Here is a 24,011-nt window from a genome sequence, read left to right as displayed (position 1 = left end):
CTTGGAGCTTCGGTGTCGATGTGGCCCGTTTGTCGGAGCCGCCATGATGGGAGACCGAGTGTTTCGGTTTCGGTTTCGTTGCCGGGCTCGAAGGCGGGGCGTCGGAAACTTTTTTCGGTTGTCTGACCGGGCTCGACACCGTGCGGGGTCTGTTTTTTGGTAAAGGGACGTCGTCACTCACGGTTTGTTGGACGTCGATTTCCTCGACGTCGGACTCGTCCGCTTCAGACCCCGCCTCGTCGGCCTCTTCTTCCTCCTCTTCTGGGTGCTGGTCCTCAAACAGCTCCGGGATTGCCTGTGACTGCATTCTCGATACCTCGTGTCTTCGGGCTCGACGGTTTCTAATCGTCGATTTTGAAGAGAACGCTGCACAGGCCTCACAGTCCCTGGATTCGTGTTCAGGGGACAAGCAGAGGTTGCACACCTCGTGTAGGTCCTTGTGTGGGAACTTAGCACCACACGTTGGACATTTTTTAAATGGAGTCCTTTCCATGGACCCCGGGCTGGACTACGTCGATTTTCTCGTAGTCGTCGTCCTTCGAAACGCGTCGGTATGGAAGTGAAGTCGCGTTCGATAACAATACCGTCGAATTGGAAAGGGTTACGCGCCGAATATAGCCTTCTTTATCGAAGTCGGTCCGGAGCGCTTCGATCCTCATCCGAACCCGATGGCGGAAAAAAACAATCTATGGATGGAGCCGATGCCCATGCGCACTAACACCAAGAGGAGGAGTCATCTATGACGACAAAGACTTCTCCAGAAGAAAAACAAGTGCAATCATCCGAGCCCAACACCAGATGGCGATCTATTCATAAATGTACCATCTGCAGCCCATATGCCTCGAACCTTGAAATTTCAAACTAACTAGAGCACCCAAAAAGAGTTCTGTAAAAATTATGCTAAGCAAAGTCGTTACTATGGCTGGCAAGGCCCACGTGTGCTACTGTAGGATAAAGGGTCAGGGGAGGAAGGCAACTCTAATCTGATGCGCGGTACAGCGCTAAATGCCACGTCACAGAAGCTTTCATGTAATTTGAACTTCTGGCGTCAGGTAATATTGCCCAGCCTGTAATGTCGCAAACATGACAAAGGCTGTAACGTGTACTCTGACAAACCACATGCCACGGCTACAGCCTCTCCCTGAACAACAAGCCTGCATCTTATTTACCAAGACTATTTACAGGCATGAAATGGGAAACCTACGGACGGCCCTTTGTTACACCGATTTAAAAGTTGCATTTTCCTTGAATCGCAAGTATACTTCAAGTTGTCTTGCATGGAACAATGCGGTCTGCCTCATTCGCATGAAGTCAGAGCCCAGAATCTCTCAAACTATGTAGCGTCAGGTAATATTGCCCAGCATGTAATGTCGCAAACATGACAAAGCACACGGCCTGGTGGCCGTGAAAGTAAAAGTACCGCCGGCAGGCCGGCCGTGGGCAGTGAATAATTAGCGGAGGAGAAATGCGGCTGGTGGCACAGGCGGCGGGGCAGCGGAACCCTTTCATGTAGCTCACGGCCTGGCGGCCGTGAAAGTGCAAGCAATTAGGGGGGAGGAGAAGTGAGGCCAGCGCGCACTGCGCACGCTGGGGAAGTCTGTGGGAGGGAGGCTGATGGCTTTGATGTGGGAAAATGCGCGTGCTTGTGTTCACGTGATTTCACGTGAACTGTTTGAAATCCGGCCCTTGGTTTGAGAACTTATTTTGCACACTAAAATTCTCCCCTATCTCCATTCCTGCGGAATGGGATAGGCTCGACCTAAAAAAGAAGGACCTCTATACTACTACGTCGGTATGTTTGGTGAAAAGGGGTAGTTTTTAAAGCAAGTCACCCACATTGTCCATCTTTAAGCAACCCAGAATGGTGCTGTAACTGTCGAATGGCTTGTGATTGCCTTCTGTTAGCTCTCAGAGGCGTGAGGCGTCAGTAGGATACAGGCCACTGGGAGAGCTATGTTTAGCAGGTGAGGTTTTCAGTCACTGGTGTCTCCAACACTCCAAGCTGGTCATGTGGTATGACACCTGGTTTCTTTCACACTTCGACCTGGAAACATTTCATTATGTCTTGTTAGTGTCTGTAGTAGTTCTGACATAGGGAAATGTAATGTAGACCACCCAGGGGCATGATTTGGAGAGAGCAGGGCTTATTGGGTTAAACTATTGTTGGACTCTGGCAGGTGTTTCTCGACAGAGAGCACTGCAGAAATGCACCTTTGATGTTCCCGTTTGGCCAGGATGCGAGTAAAGAGCTGAAGGAATGGAGTCTGTTTACTTTGACGTCACATATTACAGCCCTAAGTCGCAAACTACTAAATATAGATAATAAAACCTAAACTAAACATACAAATTAAACAGAAATCACACAACAGAAGGGAAAAGAAAATACATGCAGTAGGAAACAAAAAGAACTAAACACATCAGGAAGAGAAGAAAAGTAGAAGGGAAACAAGGGCAGTAATGGAAATAAAAAGGAAATGCAACAAGAGTGTAAAACAAGAAATTAGGTAGAAATGAGACAATGGGGGAGAAAGCAAGAAAGGAAACTAGAAAGAAAACGCTTTGGTTTGTCAATAAAAATATTTTTTGCAAGCTTCATTACAGCACTGCACAGGTACAACATGGACAGCGGCAGCACAATCTTCCCTTTGTTGAACAGCAGCAAATGTGCCTAAGTAGCATCACACCGGTCAGTCCTTTTTAGATCTTGGTTCTAGACCACGCATGCGACGTCTCAAAGAGACATGTTGCATATACTTTGTGGGCTTCAGTCCACCCATAGGCTTCCCATTTGCTGGCTTCATCCTCGCTCTTATATTCTTTCACTATTTATCCATGGCATGCATGCGTCATGCCTCAATGTATTTCGCCCTCTCGGAGAGCATGGACTACTTACTACTAGACATCCACTGTTTCCATTTTAGGAAGTGTTTTAGGACCTACTTTTTTGGTTGTTTTGAACACTTAATACAAGAACCCATGTTTTCAGTCGTTCAGAGTTCCGTTTCTCTCAACACGCCTGTAAATCTTGTTCTCATCTCATCACATTTGCTCTGACTACAAACGGAGAGGTTTTTTTTTTGCTTATCTCCTGGTGTTGGTTGCCCGTCCCCAACCCCATCCCCTCCCTGGAATCACTTTAGATATGGAAACTATGTCCTCGTCTAGGCATGTTAAAACAGGGTGAATATCCATAACCAAACATAACCCAGACAGTGGGTGTAAATTAAGACTGCTTCCATTTAGCAATAAGTGCAGGAGGCAGCGCTAGGTTTAGGTTCTGCATTAGAATTTTTTTTTTTGCTGTAACAATACCTGCCAGAAATGCAGGAGACATTGATTAACAAAAAACGTTGCCACGGGCGCCATCATCATTGCTGTTTTAAGTCACTGTTTCTGCTCTATGGTAATGTTTTCCTATTATGGTGGCCATTGTTGCGTCCCCTGTAAATACAGCGCCAGTCAACTGTAATCCGAGGTTTACCCACATCTGTACACCATAAAACAAGAGAGGACTTTTACAGAACCCTGAAAGGAAGTGGCTCTTTTGAAAGCAATGTCTCACAAATTCTTAGAAACCAGTGTTGATAATGTGCACCTGAAATTAAACAGAAAAAAACAATATTGTCTTTTGTAATATAATGGTATTTTCAATTTAACTCCTTGAAATTTTAAAACCCAATTCTTTTATTTCTTTCATGATAGTTTCTGAAAAATAATAACCGAAAATCTCCAGTGTAGTGTAAAATATCCTTCACATTCTAAATGCAATGCAGAGCAATGCCACATTCTGCATTTTCTCTTTCAGAGGCCGGTCTAAGCATTGAAGTGGTTTCCATTCTAGGTATGGTCAGATCAATGGCTGAACCGTGACCCTTCCTGACCCACATTGCATACAACAATGCCAACACAGTTGGATTAACAGGGTTAAGGTGTTGAGCCGAAACCCAGATGATTATATGTCCTCATCCAGATTTGTGAACGTGTTTGCACTGAGCATTTATCTCAGAGGTTGTTGTGCTTTACCACTGCCTCCACTTTACAAAAATTCTCCCTGGCAGGCACGTACCTTAAATACAGTACAGAATTAGCTATTTGCGAAGCTGTCCTTATTGAGCACCATGCCCTTTCCTTGTGTGCGCCTCCGTTTAACTATACTTCGAGTATGTGGTATATATTAAGCCCCACGCCAGGTCCTTATTCGAGGCCTTGGATTTGAACATGCAGCCGTAACAGTCTTTTTTTTGGAGGAGGGATTAATCTATGCAGGGTCTGTTACGATTTTGCCCTATACAAAAAAATGTATTATATATGTAAGTGCCTTATTTTGCTATTCCTATGCTTGGTCAGCTTTGCATGTTTACTTAAAATTAATCAGTAAGGTTATTCAAAGGAATTTGTGCTTACTTATTGCCCTTCAGATACAAGGTGCCCAATTAGTGGTGGTTCAGTTTACATTTTTTACGTTGTATGCTTCAACATGTGTTTGAAGCATCCACTTTATTTCAGTAGAATAGGGTGGGGCAGGCAATTACTATGGTTGCTTCAGAGACCCCACCCAGGTTCTGACATTGTATTTTATTAGTGTATGTATACTAATGCTTTCCTACTCATTGCGTGGCCCAAAGCACCTTTTGAGTGGTTATGGAAGGTAGCAATGCAGTTTGTATCATCTACAGGCGTTTCCAACGAGTAGCTTGTGAGCTACCCGTAGCTCTTCATCTCCTTGTGAGTAGCTCTCCTGTGTACAGCCCAGCCTACTAATACAGAGCTATAGCTTGGTTGAGTTATTATATGTATACCAAGATTTAAAAGTACACACTCAAAATGAAAGTGCGAATTTTCAGAACTCAAAAGCCGATGTTTGGAGAAAAATAGTTGAATTTTAAAAATGTATTTAAAGCAATTATTTGAGCTGGAGAGACTACTCACATAATTTATTTGGTTTGCAAACTGCTGTTGAAATCACAATTGCAAAGTAGCCAATATAATGCATGCCTCAGTTTAACAGAACGCTACATGTTTTGTTAGTATTAGAATCAGCATCTGTATCAGCCAGATGCCTTGTGTAAATACCCTCGGCTTAAGGAATCCGTACATTTTGGTACTTATGCTCTCAGTTTAGTTTAGTTGAAAGGGAAAGTAACTGCCAATTTTTGGACCCTTTGTGTTGTTAAGTAACTATTTGCACCAGGATGCTGGGAGTATATTAAAGCACAGTGGTTCGATGTTCTCCAGTCACTTGCTCTATCCCCTTAGTGCAAAGGCTGCTGTGATTCCAGTGAGCACCATGTTGCGAGGTCGTGTACATCCAAAAATAGCATTTCCCTTTCCTTGTGTGCGAATGTGTAAAACATCTAGACACATACTTTCCCTAAATTTGGTGTATTGGCCATGTGTTGTTAAATACTCAGTAGAGGTCTCAAGTACACAGTGACATTGACAATGCCAATAGCTCTCAGATTGCCGAGAACTACAGGCTTTGCCGATGCTTGTGTTTTTTTTGTGTTTTTTTTTAAAGCCTAGGGCTTCCCATTGTGGTACTTACATTTGTTTTCCTTTAAACGTGGAAAGGATAGGCTCAAAGATTCCAGTGCTCCAGGTTAAAAATCTACTGCTGGCTGAAGGTTGAGGTGAGCAAGTAAGGCTTGTTCGTAATGTCAGACTTTGTTCTATGTGGATAGACGAGCCAAAGACACACAGTGTCCAACATTACAGATACTACTCTTTTCTAACGCCAATGCAAATAAAATAAAATTTAAAAAAACTACTAAGCCCAAACATGACAGATAAACACATGATCTGAAACAGTGCTTTCATAATATTTGGCTGCAGTAAGGCTGAGCCCCAATGTATGCGTCTCACAGCAGACCTGTAGCACAAGTTACTTACCATCTGTAACAATATATTTGTAAGAAACATTAGTAGTGATAGATTCCTTACCTTAGAATTACCTCCAGGCGTCCGACTGGATCCGGAAAGTTTTCATCAGCAGTACCTTTGCGCGTCAGAAGGTGGCGTTGTGCGACTGTGTCTGGCTTTGGCGCCATGGTCGCCGAAATGACGTTGCGCCAACTACTTAGACGCCGCTGTCAGTTCTGTACACGACTTTCAGCGCCAGGAACGCTGAGCCATGCATGATACTGACCACTGGTGCCATGAAACTAGGGCCCTGGAAGGGATGACCTTACCCCTAGAAATCAGTTTGCAGAACAGGGGGAAGATGAGTGGGGCAGTAAGGAATCTATCACTACTAATGTTTCTTACAGATATATCATTACCGAAGGTAAGTGACTTGTGCATCTTAAAGAAACACGTAGTGACAAAGATTCCTTACCTTAGAATAGATACCCCAGCAATACCAAACCCGGTGGTGGGTCTGCGAACCAAGATCACACCAGAAAGTCCTGGAGAACAAAACGGCCACAGAAGCCATATCTCCGGACTTGGCTGTCCAGGCAGTAGTGCTTGGTAAACGTGTGCAGCGAGGCCCATGTAGCTGCCTGACAGATGTCATGCAAGGGAACTCCCCGTCCCAAAGCAGTAGTGGCTACCGTTGCCCTGGTAGAATGGCCGCGTAGCCCCACCGGAAGCTCCTTTTGAGCCAAAGAATAACAAGCCTTTATGCACAGAACGACCCACTAAGAGAATGGTCCGCTTGTGCACGGCCCGACCTTTCTTGGCGCCCACGTAGCCAACAAAGAAATGGCCATCCACCTGGAACTGATGTGTACGGTTCAGGTAGAATGAGAGCACACGTTTTGGGTCCAGACGGTGGAGCCTCTTCCTCTTTCAAGGGATGCGAAGGCGGAAATAAGGTGGGCAAAGTGATGGTCTGCCCAATGTGAAAGGCAGTAACGACCTTTGGCAGAAAAGATGGACGAGTCTTTAGAACAACTTTGTCCGGATGGACAGAGAGAAAAGGAGGTTTAGAAGAAAGAGCCTGGAGCTCACTCACTCTTCTGGCAGAGGTGATGGCAACCAGGAAAGCAGTCTTTAAAGTGAGAAGATGAAGAGGACAGTTGTGAAGTGGCTCAAAGGGAGCATACATCAGATATGTCAGAACCAGGTTCAAGTCCCACTGAGGCATTATGAAAGGACAGGAGGGAAAAGATGAGTAATGCCTTTCAAGAATCTACTTACAACAGAGGACTTGAAAAGGGATGGCTGATCTGGAAGCCGTAAAAAGGCAGAAATGGCTGAGAGATAGCCCTTGATAGTGCCCAGAGTAGATCCCTGCTGGGCCAAAGAAAGGAGGAATAGAAGGACCTCTGAAAGAGGGGCAGAAAGGGGATCCACAGCCATTGCTGTGCACCATGCCACAAATTTGTTCCACCTGCAGGCGTATACCGTCTTAGTGGAAGGACGCCTGGCTGCCAAGATTACATCATAAACTTCAGTAGGCAGGTCAAAAGATGTCAACTGCTGCCACTCAATCTCCACGCAAGGAGGTGGAGGCTGGACAGGTTCGGGTGGAGGACCGTCCCCTGTTGCTGCGACAGAAGATCCTCCCAAAGAGGCAGTCGGATCGGGAGACCGATGGCCATGCTGAGTAGCTCGGGATACCATACTCTTCGAGCCCAGTCCGGAACCGCAAGAATGACTTGATCTTCTTCAGCACTCTGGGTAGAAGTGGAAAGGCGTATAGTAGACCGCAACTCCATTCGCGACTAAAAGAGTCGCCTGGCGAGTGCCGCCTTGGAAACGCGCATAACTGATGACATTACACATTTTCTTCAGTGGCGAATAGATCTAACCAAGGCTCTCCCCACTGCTGAAAGAGACCTTTTGCCACATCAGAGTTCAAACGCCATTCGTGATCCATCATGCACTGGCAGCTGAGTTAGTCTGCCCTGGCGTTCAGAGAACCTGCCAGGTGTTGAACCACCAGGGAAATGCCCTGGAGTTCCAGCCAAGTCCAGAGGCGCAGAGCCTCCCGACATAGGAGGCACGACCCCCACCCCGCCCTGTTTGTTGCAGTACCAAATGGCGGTGTTGTTGTCCGTGAACACCTGTACCACTCTTCCCCGAACAGAGGAAAGGAATGTCTTCAGTGCAAGCCAGATCGCCAGAAGCTCCAGAAGGTTGATGTGGAGCCCGGACTCCGCCGGAGACCAGAGGCCTCTGATCTCCGCCTCTCCCATGTGGCCACCCCATCCCAGAAGGGACGCGTCCTTCTCAACTGTGTGTTCTGGGTGGGGAAGGTTGAGGTATCTGCCATTGACCCAATCGCGATTCGTGAGCCATCACTGCAATTGTCGTGCAGTGCCCTCCAAGATCTGGACGTGATCGGACAGGTTGCCCGGATGCTGTGCCCACTGAAACTTCAGGTCCCACGGCAGAGCCTGCTTATGCCATCTGGCATGATCCACTAGCAGGATGCAGGAGGCCATCAGGCCCAGGAGCTGGAGGGTCATCCTGACCGAAACCCGGGATAGAGGCTGAAAGATCGGAATCCTAGCCTGAATATCCCAGACTCGCTGCTCGGGTGGATGAACCCGAAACTGCCCCGGGTCCAGAACCGCTCCGATGAAGAGGAGCTTCTGAGAGGGAATCAGGTGAGAATCGACATGTTGATGGAAAACCCCAGCAAATGCAGGAGGTTGCAGTCTACTGCCAGGGGCGAGCCCGCCTTCAATAACCAGTCATCGAGATAGGGGAAGACTGGAACACCTGATCTGCGCAGATGAGCTGCGACCACCGCCATCACTTTCGTGAACACCTGAGGGGCACTGGTAACCCCAAAGGGGAGCACGGTAAACTGAAAGTGCTCGTGGCCTACCGTGAACCATAGGTAACACCGGTAGGCCGGCCGGACGGGGATGTATAGGAGTCCTGCAAGTTCAAGGCTACCATCCAGTCTCCAGGGTCGATGGAAGACAAGACCTGAGCTAGCGTCAACATCTTGAACTTTTCCTTCCGGAGGAAGCGGTTGATGTTCATGTGGTCCAAGATAGGATGCAGGCCCTTGTCCTTCTTGGGGACCAGAAAGTAGTGGGAATAACATCCACAACCTATTTCTGGCCCAGGAATGCACTCGATGGCCCCCTTAGCCAAGAGGGCCAGGACTTCCAGCTGAAGAAGCGCAAGATGGTCCCCCAACATGCGGTGGCACTGAGGTGGCATGGCTGGAGGTGTAGTCTCGAAGGGGAGGGAGTAGCCCCTTCGGACTATTTGCAGCACCCACCTGTCCGAGGTGTTGTTGCGCCACTGGGGAGATGATGGCGAATCCTGCCACCCACTGGCGTTTGATGGGCCTGAAAGTTCAGACTAGGAAGGCTTTGAAGTGCATGCTGCGGGGGTGGAGGTGGACTGACCTGCCCGCTGGCCCCCGGAACCGCCTTGGCGGTTCCCACATCCGCACTGAGGTTGCTGTTGCGCAGGCCTGTGGCTTTGAAATGAAAGTGTTGGGGCGCCCCTTCCGTGGCCACGAATGGAGCGAAGCGCAGAAGGCGGAGGAGGGAGAGTGGCCAACAGGCCCAAGGTCTTGGCTGTAGCCTGTGCGTCCTTAAAACGCTCCGAACGCACTATCCTCTTTGTTGCCAAAAAGGCGAATGCCATCAAAGGGCATGTCCATAAGTGTTCTGGACATCCCCTGAGAAGCCAGTTGTCCTCAGTCAGGCGTGGCGCAGAAGCGCCACCATCATGGAAATTGCCATGCCCAGCGAGTCGGCGGTATCGAGGCCACAACTAATGGTGAACTTAGCTGCATCTCGCCCTGCTGCTATAGCTTGGGAGAGTACTGTTCGGGCTTCCTCCGGAGAGGCAGGCAGTACCTGCGCAACCGTGTCCCACACAGAGTGGGAATACCAGCCCAAGAGGCATGCAGTGTTTACCGACCGCAGCCCTAAGCTGGCAGATGAAAACAGCTTCTTGCCAAGCTGATCCAGCTTCTTGGATACCCTATCCGGAGGTGCGGAAGGGAACGTGCTCTGGGAAGCAGAGGCTTGGACGACCAAGCTCTCAGGAGTGGGATGTTGGGAGAGGAAGAGGGGGTCCCCCGGAGCCGGGCGATGGCGTCGGGCCAAGTTCCTGTTCACAGGAGCCCCTGTGTTGGGCCTGGACCAAGTACCCAAAAGAACGTCATTAAACTGCAGCAAGGGCACCGAAGAGGCTGCACCGGCTGAAGCACTTCTGTCAGTGGGTTAGTCCTGATGGCCACTGTAGGGGGTTCCATTTTGAGTGCCTCGGCTGCCCTAAGCAACTCCACTGTGCAACTTGCTCCCTCCTTCGTAGCCACGGTAAAAGACAGCATGCAGAGGACAGGTGCGGTCTCAAGACCGCTGGCATCCCCCAATTCCTCTGCCCAGTACAGATCATAGTCACACTGTTGTGTGAAAGGTCCTCAGACCCCTCCCAGCCCTCCCCTTCCTCCAAAGTCTGCGAAACAGGCTAAAAATAAGGTGGAAGGACATGGGGAATAATAACCCCATCGGCGTCGGAATCGGCATCAAGCGACGCCGATCCGGCACTGTGTCCGGTTCGGGGCTGAAACCAGGACAACGTCGGAGGTGGTGCTGCGGGGGGGGTCGATGTTGGTGGAGATGTTATGAGGTCAATCGGCGTTGACCGGGATCCAAGCCCGGATCGAAGGGGGTCCTGGGCTGCCGAACCCGCCGGCGATGGGAGGGCAGGACCCCAGTCGGGCCTGGAGGTGCACCGGCGGGGCCAGGTGGCCTAAAGAGTCGGCCCATGGCAGCAAGAAAGTCTTGCACCTGAGCAGGCGTTGCTGACAGACCCAGAAGTGGCAGGTAGGCCGGCAGCGATGTCGCAGGCTCCGCCGGAGCCGCGGCACCACCCACACCCTCAGCCGCAACGAGCGAGGAGAAGTTGAAGAGCGACAACGCTTCTGCGACTTCTTTTTGGAATGCTTCGACTTATCTGACCCAGAGTGCGAAGACTTAGAACCAGACGAACGATGGGGACAGCTCTACAACCGGTCCCTCGAACTCCCACGAGTCAGGGACCTTGAGCTGCGAGGAGCCGGGGAGAGACTTGGAGTCGTGGTTGCGCCCCAGACAGCAGAGACACACGCGCTGCGATGTCCGTCACCGACATCATGCGGTGACACTCCCCGCAGTTCTTGAAGCCGGGCATCCGTACGACACCTGGAGTCGATCGACTCAAAGAATTGAGACAAAAAGCCTCGAAAAACTCAGTCAAAAAGTGACTGGGGGTACTTGCTCTTCCCGGATCTGCGCTTGCTGGCGCGGAAAAAGAAAGAACTGACAGCGAGCGAGGGTGGCGGCTAAGTAGCTGTCGCGACGTCATCTCGGCAACCACAATGCCAACGACGGACGTGGAGCCGCACAACGCCACCTTCCGATGCGCAGGGGTACTGCTGACTAAACCTTTCCTGATCAAGTTTGACACCTGGGGGTAATTCTAAGATAAGGAATCTATCACTACGTGTTTCTTTCAGCTATTCTCAGCAGGATGTTGGTGTTTTTTTTGCTGATTGTTGTAATTGCAGGCAGTGTGGTGCTGACCAGTTCGCTTTACTGTTTGTTAAGCCAGAGAAAAGCAATGAGATTAACATAAACATTCTCTCCAGCATTCGCTTATATTGAACGTTGTACTTTTTTCAGGAAAGAAACTGAGTAATGTATGTATATCCTGTAATACTTTCACCCCACCCCTCTCAAATAATAATGTTCGTACCGACACCTGTCATGTGTGTTTATATTGTACTTTGAAATTCCGGTATACTCCCTGCTGTGATACATATTGTGCATATTTTATTTTTCTTTTGTAACACATTTTTCATGTTAATGCTGTTATGAATTCAATGCAATAAAATTGAACTATCTTGTACTTTGGGCTAATCATGGACGATTATCTGCGCTCCTCTGGTGCGGTCCACTTAGTCCTGTTCCCCGGGTCTGTACAATTGGTTGCTTGCCTGTGACGTTGTTGCACCGATCTTTTAATTCCTGCTTGATGTAGGAGCAAATCGTTTCCTTGTCTGTAACTATTAATTATAGATTATGTACTTATAATCATGACTCAAACATGCCAACATGCTTTTGCCACTAGCTTAATCAGGGCAAGTCTGTTGCGTACTATTGGTCTCACTCCTTGGAAGCGTCAGTGTCTAAAGAGACAATCACCACTGAATGGATGCCGACACTGAAGACAGATTTGTCTCCCTCGCTCATACAGTCTGTCCGTTGTGGTGCCCAGCTGCGCCCACCTTGGCATTTCACAGAACACGAACAGGAAATGCTGCTTCCAGCTCCCCAATCTTTGCTCTCACAGACACAACTCACTACTTTCACGTGTCACTTTAGCATGACACACCCATCCCCTTCCTGTATATGTGACTGAACACTTCACCACATTACAAGCTGCTTCTTTTACTACGTTTAACAGAGAGGTTGGGCACTGACAAAGCCAATAGGTATCGCTCTTTTTTCATGATAATATGAATTGTCAGCTTGGTGTAGCTGCAGGGATAATTATTCCTGTACAATTGCTCAGCGCATACATGAAACAAACTCTGTAAATAGTGCCTTTTGAGCTCAGTGCAGAAAAGTACTGCAGAATTTAAATAGTGCAGTTTTCATAGGGTGCTCTATTAAGTATGGTCAGGTATAGGCGACTAGGAGAGACAGACAAGACACTGTCCCGCTGCACCCACTTCCCTCAACCCATGGCTGCACAGCACCCAGTATAATGTGCTGCATGACCACACACATACGGTCTAAAAAGCAAGACCTATTGGCTATGCCAATGCTCATTATTGTTTTGTGACAGAGAAGTGGAACAACTTTGACCGAGTGTGAGAAGGGGAGCAAGTCCTCCTTCTGGAAGGCAAAGCAAGACTACCTTTCCATGAAAGCAGTCATGAGTTTGGTTTCCCTTTCTTTAATGGCATTAGAATTTTTTATTAAGACAGACTGTGTCTCACATTTTCAGCTCAAGTGAGGATGCAAAACCCCCATAAACACTGCTTGTGGAAATTCGCTACATATAGCTAAAATGTAGACATTACACAGGTTTTAAGTTCAATGACTTGAAAAGAGACCTGCTCCACAATTTTAAAGAAAAGATCCACGGGTACTGTGTGCCTTTCTCTGGACTCTGTGTGGTGCCAACTAGCAAGGTGACCAAGTATCGCTGAAAGAAATTCCAGATCCAGTCTGGCATAATATAAATTTAACAAAAGGTTATCCAGTTGAAATCCATCATACGAAAGGCTTGTAAATTCTAATCTTCAACAGAACAAGACACGGAAGCAAGAAATAATTTCTGTACTTCATTTTAAATCACTTGCTGGCACATCACATGCAGAAAAATGGGACACAGCGAATGAACGTAAGACAAATCAGAAAGATCAAGTGAATGAACAGTGGGGATGATTTACCACATTCACAGCCCAGTCCTAGGGAGGACTAGGATTCTACTGTTACTCCACCCATTTTTTCCGAAGTTGCTCATCCTGCAGTCTTTTGGCATGGGGTCATGCCTACAACCCCAACTGGCCCATTTCTCTGAAATTAATGCACAGGTGACAGCCAACAGTTAATAAATGTTACATCATTTTAAATGTACTTTGCAATATTTAAAACTTTGCTTACCAACAGTTCCAAAATACATTTGTTTGGTCAGCAAATACCAGAATAGAAGACTTGCCGTAGCCCAGTCCCCTAGGCAAAGAATATGGCTTTTCCGTATCCTTCACTACATTAAATAAAGATACAGTGTACAAAAACACATAATTGTCCTTTTATCCATGGGTATGACACAAGCTCACCAGCCCTCATTTTCAACAGGAACTTTCTTACTCGAAAACAACTGAAGACTTGTGTGGAGGGCCCTCCCAGCATGAGATGCACATCTGGCACCATATGGTAATCCATTTTTACAGCAGAACAGTAGGATTTCACAGTCATATGTAAAGTCAAAGTGCTGGATTGCAAAATGAGGAACTACACATCGGTAAAACTATGCAAAACTGCGTGGGAGGAAAGCAGAGCTGCAAGTTAAAAAACCTGTGAATAGAAAGCACAGTCCTGGTGTTTAATTTTCGGTGTATGGAATCAGAGAGATCACCGACATAATCTATAGAAGGCATGTTGTGATGCATCCCTAATTTTAATTCAAAATCTTCTGAAAAACAAGTCTTTGCAAGTGTGTCTATATAGAAACAGTGAGAACGGCAGTGAAAAGGGTTAGAGAGTAACAGCACATTTTCAGGGGGATGGGGAATAAAATATGGTCCATCCAATAGGCAGGGAGCCGTAGAGTAAAAAAAAAAAGGGGATAAGACTTGCCATCCCTTAGGTGCCATGGCCCACACATCATTGCTTGTCTAACAAATACCCTCAAAAATCCATTCTAGTGGAGTCTTTATATTAAAGATGTGAATGCCACGTCTCCTTGGCATTTATGAAACATGTACTTTGGTCATCTGAAGGCATGTTTATCTTTCCCCACCAGTGCCTTCTATCAGAAATAAAACAGGCTCACCATTTCAGTGCAGAGATGTCCGCCCCTATTCAGGCCTGATCTGCAGGTCATTACCCAACCTTTCCATAATCCTGTATCCTCCAGAGCAGAGGTAGCTCCCCAAGATTGTTCATCTTCTTCTCCTCCTCCTCCTCCACCGCAACACCATTTTCTACTGGTTTTTGGGATTTCTTCCACATGGCCAGTATTGAATGAAGGGTGGAGCACCTTTCCTTCAGCTCAGGTCCCTCACATTGCATCAGCAGGTTTTCTAGCTCCTTACTCAAGCTCTTAATCTTGGAAAAACGTGCCTCACCTGCCTTTTGATTGATGGCAGAACACCTGATGTGGCCTAGAATATCCTGGTCTGCCAAAGTGGGATGCTGATACTTTCTCTGCCATCGTGGGCACACCATATCATCTTCCACTGGACGATTATGAACGTGCAGGATGGTCAGAATATGGCGGCAGGGAAGTCTATACCGTTTGTTGAAGTAGCAGCTGCATGTTTGACAGTCACGGCTAACCTCATGTATGTCCTCGACAAGCTTTACAGAAGTGGCAGCTTCGAACATTTTAATAATGCGACTGGACGTCTTCACCACCTCCCACTCACTTAGACATAGTTGATATGCCACCTCTGTGCAGGTTTCCTTTAGGGCATTAAGCACAGAATCATCATCTCTGAGCAATTGTTGATGGGGAAAGTGAGAGGGCACGGGGCTGTGCAGCAGTTTTGGTTGATGGCATTCTGGTTCGGGCAACTGGGTGTCCAGTTTTAGCTGCATGGATTCTTGTTCTGGTAGCAAGGGTTCCTGTCTGGGATGAAGAGGTTCCCATTCAGGTGGCATCAGTTCTTGTTGAGGCAACCGAGGTTCTGGTTTGGACAGGAATTTTCCCAGCAAGGGATCCCAATCGTTCAGTAGTGGCTCTAGTTTAGGTAACAAGGGTTCTGGCTGGGGCAGAGGCTCTGATTTGGGCAGCAGAGAGCTCGATTCAGGCAGAAAGGGGTCCCATTGCCTTAAGGAAGGTTCCAGTTTGGGGAGCAGACCTTCTGATTCAGATAGTAACGGTTCTGTTTTGGGCAGCAAAGGTTCCAGTAGCGGGGATTCTCTTTTCGGCTGCAGGGAATTGGTCTCAGGTAGAACAGGTTCTTGTTTTACTAGAACAGTGGGTTCTGATTCTGCAAGCATGGGGGAATCTTGTTCGGGCTGCAGAGTGTATTCTGGTTCAGGCTGCGCTGAGGTTTGTGATTTAGGCTGCAGTGGCTGTTCTGGTCTGGACATTGATGATGCAGACTTTGGCAACAGCTGTGCCAGTTTAGGCAGCAGCACAGAAGGGGAAGGTAAAGAGGAAATTCTCGTGCTAGACTTTGGTGGCAGGACATCAGGGGAAGGTGAAGATTTGGTTGTACTACTGTCCTTGGGTTTCCGGCCTACTTTCTTGGGAACTAAGTTTCTATGAATTAATTTTGTACTGTATAATGAACCCTGATTAAAATTCTCTAAACCTCTGGAGTTGAAGCAATCTGCATATTCCACAATGTATAAGATACTGTTTTCCAAGGATGATTGTTTGCTGTAGACACTAGTGATTTTGTGAGTAATCATCTGCAGACTGTCCATGTAGGTGCTGCAAGAATGGAGTCCCTTCTTGACATGCATGTACCAGAGCATTTCACAGGAGATCCAATGTGTCTCTATGAACTGGTGAAACTGAGGATCTAACAACTGTTTTAGCATCCTAGATAGGCTCTGTCGGTTCTCATTAGAGGGAGAGAAGACTACATCTCTCAGAGTTATCTCTAGGTATTCCCGGAAACCTGACAGCGCCCTGACCTTCTTCTCAATAAGCTGCACTGTGTGATAAACTGAAAGCAGAACTTGTGATGCTGGGAATATTTCTTGTAAAGTAGATTTGTGAGCAAAGGTTGCATCTGTAAAAATAACTTTTACTTTCCAATACTCCGGGTTGAATTGAGCGAAGACATTTAGCATTTTGGACATACTTTCTGCAGTCTCTTCTTTGAGCACTGCAAAGTGCACTACCTTGCCGACTCGCTCCTTACTCTCCACTAAGAATGCATAAAGTATGTAACCACACTTACTGTGAACACGGTGCAGCAACAGGCTCTCTGGAAATTTTGTGAAAAGGGCACACATTTTGCTGGTCTGGAAGCTAAGCATATCAAGGTTTTCCATGGTATCCGTACTAAATGAGGCAAGGGAGCCACTGTCAATTCGCAATAATTCTTTAACGCCATTTGTTACCCGTTCAAGCGAGAAGCTAGAGACCTTTTCCTTTGAAGACAAAGAGACGGTATTTGATTCAACTGGAGAAGCTGGGCGGTTACCAGATGGAAGAAGCTTTACTTTTTGCTCAATACAAGTGGTTTCCAAACATAGGTTTTGCCCATTCCTCTTCCTTAGTAGTCTTTGAGGTGGGCTTTTGTCTGGCCCCAGTGCACAGTCCCATAAAGGAGAAGATGCACTACCATTTAGGGACTCCTTCTGATCAATAGGAGCATGAATGCTGTTGTGCTCTTTGTTCACCTGGTTGTCCACAGGCCCAGGTGACCGTTCTTGTATTGAAGAAAAAATGCTGCTTTCAAAAAGGTTATCACCTAAGTCCTCGTATGTGCTGTTGCACTTAAGTTCTTTGATCGGTAGAGGGTCCACAGGATCCTTCGGCAGAAGTTTCCTTTTAGTTGATTTTTGAGAAAAGGTTGAGTTGCGTCTTGATGTACTTTCTTCATTTGCAGTAGTAGATCTTTTCCTGGTCTGCAACACCCCTAAACCTGCATGAATACCAATGCGATTACGTTTTTTGATAAGACAATGTTTCACGGGTGTTCTTTGTCGCAGCCTCTGAATGGGTAATTTCCGAGGTGAGCTGCTGTGGAGCTGGTGTGAAATTTTTCGTACTTTTGAAGTTGCTTCATTCAATTTTGGAGAATCCTTCAGGCCAAGGTGGACATGGTTGCTGTTCTGTTCCTTGATCACCAGACGATCCAATTCCTCACTGTACTCCAGAACAAGATAAGCTGGACAGCCATTAGAGAGCTGCTTTTTCTTCTTATTGTTGCTCTGTGGCTCAACACATATATATTTCACATGAGTAAACCTGTAGGACAAACCAAAAGAAAGATTAAAAATGCAAATTTGCAGCATTTAATCCTACAACTTGCTCAAGTGATGCTTTGCATAGCCCTCCTATCGCTTCCCAGTACATGAAACAATACTACTCCTATGACATACTTTTCAAAGCAATTTATTACACCTTTCAAGTCTTGACATTTAAAAGTAAAAAATATGGCAAGTAGAAAGTTGAAAAGTGGAATTCTCTTTTTATTAAAATGATAATGTAACATTATTACCCAGAATTCAGATATACACAGGAATTTTACTGTGCGGGGGAGTGGATTTTCTAGTATACATGCTATGATGTTATGACAGGAAATGGTGATTAGGACCTTCTGTCTCTACCAGGAAGGACACTTTTCTACTTGTTTAAAAAATGGCACACAATACTTTGATAGGAAAAGTATGAGCTAGGGTTGTAAAACTAGTAACACATCTTAGTGTTACTAATACCAATCTGCTCTGTTTTACATTTTGTCTTTTTGCCTCTGGCTTCCATCAATGGTAGCTCTAGTTGCTGAGTAAGGGGCAGAGGAATAAAGACTAATGGGTGTGATAACAGTATAGTCAAGCGCCACAGTAGCCCCTCACCCAAAAGTTATACCACCATAGAGCCAATAGAACGCCTGCCTGTGCCCATCTGGGCTAGGTATGGCCCCTATTTATACAGTTAGACCCATCTATGACTGGAATTTGTAGCATTATGGTTAATCTTAGTCTTTAGATAGCTCAGAGGACTGAAAGATTCAACTAGCTACGATTCACGAGCATTTACACACCAGAACAGGAGAAATAAATAAAAACCAACTGTCCCCAAAGGGGAACTGCCCATCATACTCTTTTACAGCGTTTCCAGTTTTTTGAAACAACTTGACCACTAAGCCAAGTGAATGTTTAGTAACCCCTTTATAATACATTTCTACACCTGCAAGTGTACTTTTTATTCCAGCCTTGTTGAACATTGAACACAACAGTCTTTCTGTGTATAAACAGTTCGGAACATGTACATAACTTGTGTTCAACTGCCTTCCTAAACTGGTCACCGAGATGTACAATTGTGTCTCACTGGAAGTTTGGAGGCATACACTTTCGAACTGAAGGCTAGGGGAACCAAATAGCCAAAAAATCCAGCTGCCTAACCGTAGGTGTAAAAGTTCAAGGTATATTACTACTGTTTTTAGGTCTCGCCGAGCCAGCGCATGCACTGCTCCAAGACATTTAGCATTGGGGTTTTCAAAGTGCTGCCACAGCAGGCTTTTGGTGGCCTAGTGCTAGCGTGCACGCGAGCAGCCGCCATCTGCCTCCCTTCCAGCGCTTCTCGACTGACTGCACTTAGCTGTGTATGATTCCCAATGAAGCTCCCGCAGGTGCACATCACCATCCTATCTCCCTCAATTATAATATACGTTTTTCTGTTGTGATGTCATGAATTGATGGGTCTTTCATGGTTTATGTCCCTTAGCACATATTACCGAAAGACATACAATCTTTAATTATTTATGCAACTTCAGTGATTGTTTTTGCGTGATTACTTGGTGATTTTCGCTAATTGAGTTCTCAATAGCAATCTTGAGCACTACCTGCTTTTGGGCATGGTCATATTGCACTCAGGGTTTCCATCTATTACTGTTAATTAAATCCTGACCCTACTCGCCACTAAAGAGCTTCTCTCTCTTGCAGACACTCTCACACAGACACTCTCTCACGCAGACAGACTCTCGCTCACAGACTCTTTCACTCACTGACTCTTTCACTCACTGACTCACTCTCTTTCACTCACTCTCTTTCACTCACTGACTCTCTCACTGACTGACTGACTCGCTCACTCTCTCACTGACTGACTGACTCGCTCACTCTCTCACTGACTGACTGACTCTCTCACTGACTGACGGACGGACTGACTCTCTCACTGACTGACGGACGGACTGACTCTCTCACTGACTGACTGACGGACTGACTCTCACTGACTGACGGACTGACTCTCACTGACTGACGGACTGACTCTCACTGACTGACGGACTGACTCTCACTGACTGACGGACTGACTCTCACTGACTGACGGACTGACTCTCACTGACTGACAGACTGACTCTCACTGACTGACAGACTGACTCTCACTGACTGACAGACTGACTCTCACTGACTGACAGACTGACTCTCACTGACTGACAGACTGACTCTCACTGACTGACAGACTGACTCTCACTGACTGACTGACTGACTCTCACTGACAGACTGACTCTCACTGACAGACTGACTCTCACTGACAGACTGACTCTCACTGACAGACTGACTCTCACTGACAGACTGACTCTCACTGACAGACTGACTCTCACTGACAGACTGACTCTCACTGACAGACTGACTCTCACTGACAGACTGACTCTCACTGACAGACTGACTCTCACTGACAGACTGACTCTCACTGACAGACTGACTCTCACTGACAGACTGACTCTCACTGACAGACTGACTCTCACTGACAGACTGACTCTCACTGACAGACTGACTCTCACTGACAGACTGACTCTCACTGACAGACTGACTCTCACTGACAGACTGACTCTCACTGACAGACTGACTCTCACTGACAGACTGACTCTCACTGACAGACTGACTCTCACTGACAGACTGACTCTCACTGACAGACTGACTCTCACTGACAGACTGACTCTCACTGACGGACTGACTCTCACTGACGGACTGACTCTCACTGACGGACTGACTCTCACTGACGGACTGACTCTCACTGACGGACTGACTCTCACTGACGGACTGACTCTCACTGACGGACTGACTCTCACTGATGGACTGACTCTCACTGATGGACTGACTCTCACTGATGGACTGACTCTCACTGATGGACTGACTCTCACTGATGGACTGACTCTCACTGATGGACTGACTCTCACTGATGGACTGACTCTCACTGATGGACTGACTCTCACGGACTGACTGACCTTCACCCTCCTGTTATTTATTCCCCCCATAACAACAAAAAACACAAACAAGCAACCAACCATTGGGACAGGCAGATACGAGTTGCCAGCATTGAAAGGACAAAAAAAACTCAAGGCATTGTTTTTAATATGGTCGTTTAGTTGTACATAATGCATTTTTGGTCATATCTAAGGTAACAAAAATGCTTCCGACACCTTTATTATAACTTTCCAGCATGCTGCAAACTTCTGTACCGGGTAGCTTAAAGACATAGGTAAAGTCAATATCTCTGGCTAAACACTTATAGGTTCTCAAAGATGAGACCTATTGGCTATGCCAATGCTGGTTTCCTTTTAAATTTCAGCCAAAATATCGGTTAAGTAATAGGAATCTTTCACAGGATTACTAAAGTACATCTTGGAGAAACCTAATGGAGGTGTATGTATGTGTGTGTATATATATATATATATATATATATATATATATATATATATATATATATATATTATTATTATTACAGCAAAAGTCCCAATATGAGAGGAGCGGCCACAAGCTGGTGCAGGCGGCGAGGTTCGGGACACCCTCGCAAATCACTGAATACAGCAAAGTTTCTTCAAAGGAAGACGCCGCACACCACCTCAATTATGTGACTTTTTTGTTTATTTCTTGTAGGTTCCCCACCTACGCGTTTCAGACAGGTAAACTGTCCTTGATCACGGTTACAGCAGGACGTTTCCGCGACCTGGACACGGCCGCTTTTAATTACAAACAATGAGGTTGCACTTTTACCGAACTGTGGCCGCTTCAATTAAAATGGAGTCAATCTTCTGTTGTGAGACGTTTCTTCAAAGGGCAACCTCATTGTTTGTAATTAAAAGCGGCCGTGTCCAGGTCGCGGAAACGTCCTGCTGCGACAAGCGGACTTGGTGTTTGAACTTTCCAACACCGTGGAACAGGAGAGCCAGGTTGAGCGGCATGTTAAAGAACAGCTTGGTGAGAGATGCGGCTTCTGCCCAAACCCACATGGGTAGTACGTTGGAACAATTTTGGGGACAACACGGCACCCACTGGGGATATCAACACAAGGAAACCACAGGTACCAGCATGCCTGTCGGCAGACGCCCACAAGGGCGGGACCTAGTATTCATTAAGGGTTCCTTTGAATTGCCGTCATGTTTTGTCTTCACTTTGCCCGTGATCAATAACACAGGAGTGTTCGAAACGCGTAGGGCTTTAGTGCATTGAACTGTGGGGGAGACTGCACTTTTACCGAACTGTGGCCGCTTCAATTAAAATGGAGTCAATCTTCTGTTGTGAGACGGTTCTTCAAAGGGCAACCTCATTGTTTGTAATATATATATATATATATATATATATATATATATATATATATATATATAATATATATATATATCCCGATTTAGATCTAGGGGGTATGGCGAGAGAATACTGAATAACACTCTCAATAGAGTCAGGAAAATAGAGAGACAGTCCCGTTTGAACAATAACCGTGAACAGGTCAATCGTAGAGGCTTGCCAGGTGAGAACAACAAGGGTAAGTTTAGAGTCATAACCCCCTATTCAGCAGGAGCGGAAAGCTTTAGAGCAATGCTACGGAAGAACTGGCATATTCTCTTAACTGATAGCGTGCTCAAAGAAGATCTTCCAACCCAGCCACTCCTAACCTTCAGCAAAGCCAGATCACTAGGCGACATACTGGTGAACAGTCATCTAGAGAAAGTGCCCCACAATACCCTAAGGGAGCAACGAGGCTTTTACCCCTGCGGCCGCTGCAAAGCGTGCGCGGGTAGTAAACGCGTCCTTTCCTATGTCATAACAGAAACTGGCAGGAAAATGTATATAAACAAATTCATTACCTGCAGCACACAGTATGCTGTCTATTGCCTACAGTGCCCCTGTGGCTTACGCTATATTGGGAGCACGATCAAGGAGACCAAGCTCAGAATACTAGAGCACATGCGAGCCATCGACAAAGTAGATCAGACCTATCCGGTGGCTCGCCATTTTGCGGAGGCCCACAATCGAGACCGGAACAAGCTTCAGTATTTCGGCCTTGATATTGTACCCCCGAACATACGTGGTGGTGACCGCTTACGCAGATGGAGGAGACTTGAGTCCCGATATATTATTGATCTCTGTACTAAACATCCCAAAGGTCTTAACAGTGGGGAGGAGATGGCCTTCCATCTGGGGAAATGAGTAGAGAATAATACCTGGTAGCCACTATTCCAAGATGATAGTCTATCCTAATGAACTGCAATGAGAACCTCTTATTATCATCGTATATGGAATAATTACATACCAATGTACATAATAGCTCTGGAACTTTTGTCTGAATTTTGTCATGTATATATTAATTATGTGAGAGACTCTTCACATTGCTATATGACTGACAGTATATGATTGTCTTACAACCTCTTATTATGAATTTAAGAGACATCGTATATGCTTTGTGATCCAGATCAAATGAATTTTTAATTTGACTGGGAACAATATATGGACATATTACAAGAGCCTCCTGCACATCTAGTTTCCACTGTATATAATAAGCACTTTTCACTACTTGTGTTCTACTATGGACTCACTTTATAATGTCAATATGAAATGTGAACTGCGTGTTGTGAATAACTACACATGTCTTTCTGCTGCTGCACGTGACGCATCTCACTGTACACATACCCCACTTTCCTCTCTTAAGTTACTTTGGAAGTCACTTATTCTTTTGTTTATAGGCGATTTGGACCATGTATCTTATATGGGGACATTAGCCGATCCACGGCTGTATGTTTTTGTCTTAATCATGACGTTTTATTCTGACACGCCACACATGGAATAATGCGTATGCCCATCTGTGGGCTTAACCACTTGATTACATTCTATGTATAATGTCAATCTGTGTTATATATATAACACACACTACAAGATGGCCGCACCTATTCCATGTGAGGTGAAAGTCCCCTTGTTTATGTCCATGCCTAATTGAATGTGGGAGTGATCATTATTTGTTTAAAACAATGTCGGAAGTTAACACAGTGCATCACACACTGACGAAGGCAGACCGCCGAAACGCGTCTGTGTGCACCCCTCCGCTAAATAAAATCTAGCGCGTTTAAAAACTTCATCCTCGAGTGCGGTCTTATTCTTTCCGTGAGTTGGAGGGATTTGGAGCGTTATATATATATATATATATATATATATATATATATCTATTACCCAGTGACAATCTCCACTGGATAGTTACAGTTAAGATCGTTTCCAAAGGAAAAGCATTGTTTTCCTAATAACTTTGGCGCTGTTTGACAAATCTACCAAACAAGCATTTGCAATGCAATAGGTCTCGCAGCATTAAAGTTTGAGTTACTGGCATTGTAAATTACAATGCTTTGCATTATTATTTTTTTTTAATTTGCAATTGGTATATAAACATTGTTTGTGAGTGGTTAGCTGTTGCTAACAGACACC

At 46.0% G+C, this 24,011-nt stretch overlaps 1 protein-coding gene across 1 annotated transcript in view; it reads right to left on the bottom strand.

The window, feature by feature from the left end:
- Positions 1-13,242: 13,242 nt before the first annotated feature.
- ZSWIM3 (zinc finger SWIM-type containing 3) overlaps positions 13,243-24,011 on the bottom strand; it is a 47,964-nt gene continuing 37,195 nt past the window's right edge. The window contains exon 2 of the mRNA XM_078651899.1: positions 13,243-17,571. Coding sequence (XP_078508025.1) covers positions 14,520-17,571 — 3,052 coding nt within the window. The 3' untranslated portion in view covers positions 13,243-14,519. The remainder of the gene's footprint in view (positions 17,572-24,011) is intronic.

This window comes from Lissotriton helveticus, chromosome 7, assembly GCF_964261635.1.
Source record: "Lissotriton helveticus chromosome 7, aLisHel1.1, whole genome shotgun sequence".
Classification (NCBI taxonomy): Eukaryota; Metazoa; Chordata; class Amphibia; order Caudata; family Salamandridae; genus Lissotriton; species Lissotriton helveticus.
This window is presented reverse-complemented; position numbering and strand designations above follow the sequence as displayed.